At 46.9% G+C, this 10000-nt stretch overlaps 2 protein-coding genes across 2 annotated transcripts in view; one reads left to right on the top strand and one right to left on the bottom strand.

Annotated features, from left to right (window-relative positions):
- The first annotated feature begins 8102 nt into the window (after positions 1-8102).
- On the top strand, positions 8103-8714 carry LOC138013831 (uncharacterized). Its single transcript, XM_068860883.1, has one exon. It carries the CDS (start codon positions 8103-8105, stop codon positions 8712-8714), a length of 612 nt encoding a protein of 203 aa, XP_068716984.1.
- Positions 8715-9233: 519 nt separating this feature from the next.
- LOC138013830 (uncharacterized) overlaps positions 9234-10000 on the bottom strand; it is a 1233-nt gene continuing 466 nt past the window's right edge. Inside the window, exon 1 of the mRNA XM_068860881.1 lies at positions 9234-10000. This exon is cut by the window's right edge and continues 466 nt beyond it. Within this exon, the coding sequence (XP_068716982.1) occupies positions 9234-10000 (767 nt within the window).

Here is a 10000-nt window from a genome sequence, read left to right as displayed (position 1 = left end):
TGTTTCATTTGATTAGTGAATATTTAAATGCACTTTATATTCTATTAAACATATAGTTTTTGAAATTCAATTTTTATGATTAATATTTGATTTCAGTTCTTGATTTAGTTTTTGTATTGTATCCTTTGTTACAATATTTGTTTTTAAAATTTTCAAATTTGTTTTCAACAGCGAAAACTTGGGGAAAAAATTTTCAATTTTTTTTCTAAAAAGATTTTGTACAATTGTGTAAACAGATTTTGTGAAACAGATTGAAAATACAATATAAACACGGCCATCGTTTTTTCTTCGAAAAACCTCCCCTTCGCCTTGTTATGGACATAATGCGAAAATCCTTCCTTTCAGGCTCTCTCCCATTTTTGCTTTGTCATTTTGTTGATGCACAAAATCTGTTTACAAAATTTTTTTTAATTTTTTTACAAAATTTGAAAATGCTCTTGTACCCCCAACTCCTATACTACTCCGTTTCCGTCGGGCAGCGGCAGCCACAGCTCTTAGGGCCACTTTTCCCGCGGTAGCGGCCAAAGTGGGAAGGGTTAGGGTGCCTCCATGTTGCCGTCTCCGTCGTCGTGGTCGTCGGGTCTTGGGTATGGTGAAATGTTAGTAAGAGGGAGGTTGTGGAGCTCCTTTTATGGGTTACTGATTCGCGAGGATGTGCACCGTACCATGGGTGTACCTCTGTCTGTGTACACGGTGGTGACTGTATTGGTATGCGTGATATTCTTAATCTGCCTGCCATCAGTGCGTTGATGAGCGTCTTGAGCTAACATATCCACTTGATATTGTAATCCGCCTTGATCGAGCAGTCGACGACCCAGGGGAGCCTCCAGGCGAGCCTCCTGGAGAACCACCACCACCATGCCCCCAAGTCTGCGGCCACGCCCTCTTGGAGAACTACGGGCAGGATAAGGTGGTAGGTCTTTGATGTGGTCGTTTCTGTCCTATCATGGGACGAGTGGGAGGACCGTTGGCTGCAAAATCTTGTAAATCCTTGTTGGAGATACTATGATCCTATTGAATTTGAGCTCTTTGAGCGGCTGGAACACTACCGTCCAACAGGGAACACATCATGAGTTGTCGTTGCCTCAGGAGAGTATTGGTAGCCTGTCCTGGTGGACTCAATCCGTTAGTCCCAGTTCGGTCAGGAGAGCGTCGGGACTTGGTGTGGGTACACGACACTGATCCAACGTTTCCAAAAAGTCTTGATGCCACCTGTGGGGGTTCCTACACCTACCAGAGATGACGGTGGTGTCATGTCCTATTGGGTGTTCCCCACACCAGGCGGAGACGTACGAGGGGTCCCTACACCAGCGGGTCCTGTACCCATAGGAATCTGGTCGCCCATGCTCAAACGTTCACTCAATTCCAAGAAGCGTCCTCCATGTCGTCGACGTTGCGCACAATACCTGGCCAACTCCCGATGATAGTCTGTCGGACTGCATTCGAATTGAAACTCATCAAACAGGGATCCATCACTGGATGGGGTACTCATTCGCACTTCCACACTTGGGTCAGACCGTCTGCATGCGTCACACAACTGAACAGTCGGGTGTGCGGGTAATACTCCAGATCACCATTAAACGCTTTACTGTCCAGCAGACCGACGACTAAACGGTCGAGGACATGGGCCAGGAACACATTATCTTCCATCCATGCCGTTGTTTTTCCATCGAACGAAAAGGTTCAGATTTGACTTCGGACGATGGGGTAGCTGGCCCACCGGTTTGTCACATCCATCTTGATCTTCAGATCATTGAAGACACTCGAATTGAAATTCAAACGACAGAGATGAAACCTTCATGTCATCTTTACCCAGCGTGACCTTGTTCTTGACGCCTGCACTACGGGTCTTGGTGCCAAAAGGAAAGAACTCGGGCTTGTTGCAAAACAGTTCCAGGATGATCTCCACACGAGGCACCAGCAGACGTCCAGTTCGCATGGCAGCCAAATGGGGGTACACGATCATCATGGCTTTGTTATTATAGTAGAACACAGCTGTGTCTTTTTTCAGCGTTTTGGTTTCGTTGTGTCGCCATCCCGGCGTCGTGGAGATGTTGTCGTCACCTCCAGCCGCTGCCAACTGCTTGGTCACGTTCAAATAGTTTACCCAACCTTGAGGTGCCAACAGAGTCGACCCTTCAGTAGTTCGATCGTAGTTCAGCAATATTTCCAAGAACGACTTGTACATGTACGTATTGGTCTGTTCGCTCATCAAGACACCACCCAGTCGTAGGTTAATCTGCTTGAAGAGCCCATGGGCGAGATTGTTGGTCGCGTACACATACTTGGTGTTGTTGGCATCCAATGCAGTGTTGACATCGGTCACGATGCCAATGGTTGCAGCCGAATTCAATTTCAATTCGATTCCCAAGTAACTGCGCCCCAAATTGACAAATTTGTCCAAACCAGGGATCGTAGAGAAAGTGGGAACAATACACATCATGGCTTGACTGTAGGGAACCATTCGGTAAGCCTCTATGGTCACGTTCGTCGAAGGCACGGTAAACAGATCCAGACTTATCTTTTTTCGTCTTCTTCTTCTACGTTGTGGTGGTCGTCGTCGTCCCAATAGACTGAGCCAAGGTCCTGATACGTTCGTACCCAGCCAACCACTGTACTGAAATGGAGGACCCGTCCCTTTCTTAACAGCGGCGGCCGACTGATGTCGACTATAGGCATGTTGTCGACGTAACCACGAATCCACGACCATCGGTCTGAGATTCCTGTTCCAGAGACGGAAGCCACTCTGTTATGCTTTTTTATAGGCATGTCGTCCTCCGGCTTTGATGCCCGCTTTCACAATCGATCCAGCTTTTCGTTTCTAGGATTGTCCCGCAACCTGTCCTGCCACGCCTAATGACTTGCCACCGGCGGCCACGTGAAGTCTCGATTGCAAAGCATTCAACAACATGGGCGATGCAATCTTGATCATGTCTTCCGTGACGCCAGACCCCTGTTGACCACGAAGGTACCGGGAAGGATACCGTGTCAGACTACCCTCACGCATGGTGACAATGATGATGATTTGTTCCCGGTGTTCCTGCTTTTTTATACTTGCTGTCTTCTCCGGAATTGAAACGTCACGATGGTCCTACCTGCTTGTCCAAAAGAGACCAGTTGTCCGGTACTCTCGCCCACACTGACTTCGATCACGTCCAAATAAGGACGTCGCATGGCCATCCGTTGAATGTGCACCGGCTCAAAGTACACGCTACCCCCACCGTTTCCATTATAATGGACTTCTCACACCAGAGGATGTTCAGAGTCTCCTACCATGTTACTATCCACCACATCCGAGTAGACCAACAACATTCCTGACTATGATTGACGGTGGCCTGGAAGGCTTTGTTCAGTTTCGTGAATCTCCAGTCCACGACCAGACTCAATAGGATGCTCGCGGAGTCCTCAATCGAAAGACGTCCTCTGGTCAATTCTAGTGTTGATGTGATCTGCCAATTGATCTTGTCGATCAAGGCTTTCATGAACCCAATGCCATCCACAATCGCTCCTTCATTTTGGAGTGTGTATGGACCGGACTTAGCATTCTTGACATGATACTTAACCCTCACCACATCGTTACTGTCTTTTGTAAACAACTCATTCAGGTCCAGACCTCGATCGGGCATGGAAATAGATACCAGACCGACATCCCAATCTCCATCGAACTGAATCATAGTGGGAAGCCGCACCTTGAAGGCCCTGGTGGTGTTATCAGGGAACTGAGCACAATGATACAGTACATGACGACGACAAAAATAAAGGCAGATCATCGTTGTTTGGTTCTGGGTAAAAGAGACGGGACGTCCGTCCACCTCCTTCACAGGTACATGCACCGTTTCGATCCTAGCTACACAAAGATGATGGTATTGCACATGACGGGGTTCCCTCCATGCCTCTCCGCTTTTATAGGGTACCGTCCAAAGCAGTTCGTCGTGCGAATCCTCCAACCATTGACTCTCCACCAGATTCACATAGACGAACAATGGACGTTCAATCATCTGCGACACATTAGCTTTTTTGGCCTTCTCAAACGCTTCGTTGATGGGCGCCCTGTTACGCTGCAGTCCATCCCATCGACAAATGTCTCCTTGGTGTAGTCTGCCTTGGGTCCTGTTTTATTGATGAATTCCATGAGCATATCAGGACCTCGACTTAAGTAGGAAGGATGATTATAGGATGTTGGATGATACGTCAACCAGCCCATATTCAGAGCCTCCACCGGGCTGATTGGACATGTATATGATATGCATTATCGATCATCAGATCGTCCCCGTCCCACTTGAACTTCACGCCCAGCTTTCTCTTCACCGTCTTGCCGTTCACCGTGACGTCTGTGTAAGGCGTCTCGTCTGCCTTCATAGAGTCTTGAAACTTCTGTTCCAACGTGTCAATGATCTTTTTCACAAACTCCACCCTCGTCGATGAAGGACTGATATCCGTCAATCTCAACACGCCACAACCTCCCCGTGTCTTGTCATTCCTAGCTACGAACAAGTACATGGACAGTTATCCGCCCGTATTTCAAAGCCGAATGAGGCACCCAACTATCGTATTTACTGGGCCAACCCATCCAACAGACTTTCACGGCTTGTCCGCGTCATGGTAAAATCTTTTCCACACGTAACAAGGCTTCGCCGGGTACAGTGACTTTCTGAACGTCCTCTTTGTAGAAACTGCCTTTTAAAGGTGTCCCGTCCCATTCTTTGAGCTTGTACGTGACGACTGGTCCAGGCACCACACGTTGGACCATAAACACTTCTTCTGTCCACCCCGGTAAATATCCTTTGTTACTGTTTCTTACTGAGTCGTACCCAATCGCCCACCTTGAGTTTAGGACGAGGAAAAGACTTCAATCGTTTGCCGTACAACTTGGTCCACACGCTCCCTTCATTCTGGTCGGTCATGTAGCGTGGTGCCATGCTGATACTCCGATGAAAACTCCTATTGCATCCATCGAGTACTTGGGGCAGTACACTGAGATACATGCGTTGGTTCAACGTGCGATTAAAACGTTCGACCACGGACGCCTTGGGATCCACGTGGGTCGAGAAATGATGAATGCCTTCTTTTTCCAACATACGTCTGAATGGTGCATTGTAAAACTCTTTACCGGAATCGGTCTGTAAACGCAACGGTTTTCGTCCTCCTTGTCGTAACACTTTTTCAAAGGCCTCCGTCACGGCGACCCCCGTCTTGTTCTTGATGGGCACGGCCCACACGTACTTGGTTCCCACCATTCCATTTCTTGAGAGCCTGCATGTCTACCAGGTCGGCTTGCCATTGATTGTCCTTGTAAAACACCAAAACAGGTGACGTCTTGAACCATCGTCGTACCGGTCGGCGAAGCGTATTGGCCAATTCCCCTTGCAATTCCTTTCGGGTCTCGTCCAATGTAAGTCCTTGTGCCTTGGCATATCTGGCCACACCGCCTAGCAGGTGTTTCGGCATGGCTTGGTGAGCAGGAGACGAACCGTCAACTCGAGAATACTTGAAATGTCCTTGAGGTATCATTTTTTGAGGGTCTGCCACGTATAGTGCTGTCTCTCGGGTCCAACGGTTGACGTCAACCATGCCAGATACACTACAAAATGAGACCATTTATAGTCACCCTCTTGCTTCAGAGCGGCGAGCTCGGCTATGGCATCGATCGGGTTCCTTGGTTGGAAACCCATCCCATTGATCGTCTCCTCTGAGAACTTTCACGAGTTCCAGACACAACCACGTCAAGACCGATCAATGCAGCTCTCGTCCGTTTTCGCGATAAGGGAGATGAGCTAATCGTTCTAGACCCACCCTCAATACATGACGACCCTACTCGGCACAAGACATTGTGACACTATTACATTTCGTTTCACCCTACAATTTTATTTATACTTTTTCTACTACTCTCCAGAATCCATACGAATCAAACCAAGAAATCAACAAAACATGCCCTTAACAGTCCGGGAGTAATGGGACGGGACTGTTCTAACTGTCGGCACCACTGCTCTTCCCGTTTGTCTAGCTCCTTCATTCTTTTGGTGTGGTCAAAGAATCGCTGCCTTCGGTAAAACTTCTCCAGTTCCTTTTTCAACCTGTCATCGGGTATAGGAGGCACAGGAGGAATCACTTTCGTCTCCATCTCCTTCTCCATCCGCTCCAGCTCGTTCTTGATTCTCTGTTGACCGCGCTTGAACTTGTTGAACTGCTCCACTTCGTCAGGGTACCCTCGTCGCCTGGCTTTTCCTAGCCGGTGTTGGATGATACGATTCGACCACTCGCTGTCCAACCATTGGAAGAACTTGCGCGATTCTTCTTGGTGGCACCTTAGGAAGAAACGACATACATTGGGCGACTCGGGATTCACCGTTCGTGCAACTTTAAATTTCTCTCCGTGGAAACAAGTCCAGGGTCCTTGCTTGATATCTGGATGAAGTTGAGCCGTCATATCGTCCGGCCACGTCTGAAACCTGTCGGCACCCATAACCCAAAACGGACAGATCTTGTCAAAGTCACGACAATACATGTATGGTACCCCATTCTTAGACAGGCCTCCGGTCAAAGGGGTTTTTCGTGGAAAGGACACAGAACATCACCCGGTTGGATGAGAGGGGGTGAGGATCGTGACGACGACAACGATGGTGACAGTACCGGCGGTGGTGGCACTGGTTCGGTGGTACTGGCCCAGGGTGCCGGCGACGTCATAGGTTCCAACGGTACACCCACACCCTGTTGATGGACGATCCCCTCTGCCAACTTCAGGGGTCCTTGAAGCGGTAGTGGTGGTGGTGGAATCTGCTCTACTGCTACCACCATCTCCTCATAAGAGGGCATTTCGCTCATCACCGGTACCTCCTCTTTCTTCTTCTTCTTTTCCTTTCATTCCTCAGACGCTTTCTGGCTGCCTCACACACGACTTCACCTTTCCTCTTCGATTAGCAGGTTTCTTTAGTCCAGGATAACTACCGGAAGACACGATTCCGTACTGCCACGACGTACTCGTTCTTGCAACTGACAAGAATTTTATAATACTTGCCGCAAGTGATCGTCACACCTGTGGCGTGTCCCGTTCGTTGATTGGTTCCTCTTGAGATGGCGTCAAAGGTCACTACCAAAATCCTTATAAAAGCCCCATCTCGCATAAAGACCACACCAAACCATGTCTCATACGATCGGTATGCAGACCAACGACAACGAGCATCTAATAGGTTTTGTCGACACTTGGACGCTTTCTTGGACCGACTCTTGTGCGAGTGTTGCTGTTGCGACAAGAACCAACTACCTTTGCACGCCTTAGACGCAAACCAATTGCAATGAATGCCGCTACCTCTTCGACTGGGTCGACGATCCCAACCACTTCCCAGATACCAGTTGGTGGTCAGAACATGAGTACGCCAAGACAAAGACCCACCCTTTCGAATAATGTGTGCATTGTCATTGATCTCGAAGGTTTTTTCAGCGGACGTCAGCTCGGATGGTGCGATCACACGGGACAACATCACGGGTCCATTCGCTACAAGCCGTGTGTGCACTGTCCCGACCTGTCCGCCAAGGACCGACGCATGGCCTACTACTGTTAGAAGTACGTCCACGGCCTCCCGTACTACCCACGACAATCTTATCATGTAGCCAGTGAACTGTTGGCGGACGTGCGCCATTTCACAAGACCCCCGACCGTTCTCTAGTAGCCTACAAGAATGGCACCGAGGGAATCTGGTTGACGACCTGGAAATCCCCAACCTCGATCTCGAAACGTTGGGACGTCCCAAGTTCGAGGAGCTGCTATGTTTGCCTTCTGTAGGGTCTTGCAGTCAACACCATGACCTGTTACTTCATCATTGCCCTCAAGTGGAGTGCTACCACTTTGTCCAATGGATACGTAGTCAAAGACTAATGCGACATGATACCTGTTACATCCATCAAGAACGAACTCAGAGATTCCTAGCCAGTCAGAAGCCCTCCACCCCGTTACGACCCGCCAGGACGACGTAACCCTCTACCCAAGTTTCGTTTCTTTAAAGAACACTTGTCAAACTTCGAGATTCAATAAAAAAAACATGTTTTTTAATCACACACCTGTGTGATAAAACTGACTATTCATCAGCGACTCCAAAACCGAATTTATGATCATCGGTTCTGTGGACAGTGTCACAGTTGGTGATGCTATGATTAAACCCGTAACATGTGTACGAAATCTTGTTGTATGGTTCGACCAGCACATGACAATGAGAGATCGCATTGGGAAAATATGTAGCAAAATGTTCTACAGTCTCTATAACCTACGACAAATAAGAAAATGCTTGACGGATGAGGCCTGTAAGACCCTGGTGCATGCACTCGTGACCTGCCATTTAGATTACTGTAATACCTTACTGCATGATGTCTCACAATACCAACAACAACGTCTACAGAGGGTTCTCAATGCAGCTGCTCAGTTGATATGCCGTTTACCGAAATATTGTCACATAACACGAGTGTTTAAAGACGTTCACTGGCTACCGATAAAATATCGAGTTATCTTTAAGATCACTCTGCCAGTTTTCAAAATTGTACATGGTCTAGCACCCTCATATTTGGAAACTCTGATAAGAGTGAAACCGGAAGGACATAACCTCCTCAGAAACAAAGATCACCTGTTGGTTCCAAAAGATAAATGCAAAACGTTTGGAGACAGGGCTTTCTTCAAATCTGGACCATACTGTGGAACAGTTTACCTGACAATATTAGACAAATAACTAGCATACAAAAGTTTAAAAAAGAACTCAAAACATTGTTATTTAGACTTGCATATCAATGAGCGACAGTCATTTATATAAATATAAATATCCAAAAAATGACATTTTACTTAGAGTAATCAATATATTTTTAATTATTTAGATTGGTTTTCAGATAAGATAATTTTATTGTAATGTAATTTTACGTATAATTTTAATTTTTTTTAACTTTAACCAATTTCACTTGTAAATAGCACCATCACATATTTATAGTGAAGCGCTATATAAATGTATTATTATTATGCAGTAAAACTATCTGTATGCACAGTGTTATAAAGCGACACAGGGCGCTAAGCGTAACCTGTGCGCACAAGTGAAACGTAAAAGGAATAACCAAATGAGTATAAAAAAATGAAAAATAAAAAAAAAAAATATATATATATATATATCTACATGACTAAAAACTATAATCTAGGCATATAAATGTCTGTAATGTCTCTCGTTCTTCGTGGCTGATAGTCAGGCTTTGATCTTAGGTCTTCATATCATAACCTTGAAAGTCCTCGCTATATTTAGGGATGACGACAAGACTGCCTTTTGCATGGCCTCTAAAACTTGATTCGCCTTACGTCCTACCAGTGATTGAATTGGGGTTTCGGTTTCTCTCGACCAGCCTCCCAACACGTCCATGATAATGTTATGTTGAATCACCTCGTAACCTCTATACTGCTGCTTCAATTCCCACCTTAACGGGCCATACTTCATCGTCTTCTCCTCGCTCTTTTTCTCTCGGTTACTAATCCAAGGGCAGCTCATCTCTAAGGTCAGCACTTTCTTGTTTGCATGATCCACAATCCTCGCGTCTACACGGTTGGCTCGAACCTCCTGGTGGTCCGCATACACGGGTACATCCCACCATGCTTCCACTTGTTCTGACCTGTACTCCGGCTTGGGCATTACTGGCGAGTACCACGGTGGTAGTTCCTCGAGAAGACCCTGGTCATGTAAGATCTCATAAAACAGGACCCTTAGAGCCATGTTGTGTCTGAACAAATACTTGGTCTGAGCCAACGCAGTGCACCCGGACAGGATATGAGAGACACTCTCTTGGGCGTGGCCACATATTCTACACTTCACATCCCCAGAGCAACTTGTGTGAGTCTTTTTGCTAGTGTAGAGCTTTGTTGGCAAAAGTTGCTCGTACAGTTCAAACGCACCAGCAATAGTATACGTGGGACATGATCTCCATGTACTCAGCCAGCTGAAACATCCGTTCGTGCACAGCTGTTCATCGTCCTTTCTCTCTC

Source organism: Montipora capricornis, chromosome 8, assembly GCF_036669925.1.
Source record: "Montipora capricornis isolate CH-2021 chromosome 8, ASM3666992v2, whole genome shotgun sequence".
Classification (NCBI taxonomy): domain Eukaryota; kingdom Metazoa; phylum Cnidaria; class Anthozoa; order Scleractinia; family Acroporidae; genus Montipora; species Montipora capricornis.
This window is presented reverse-complemented; position numbering and strand designations above follow the sequence as displayed.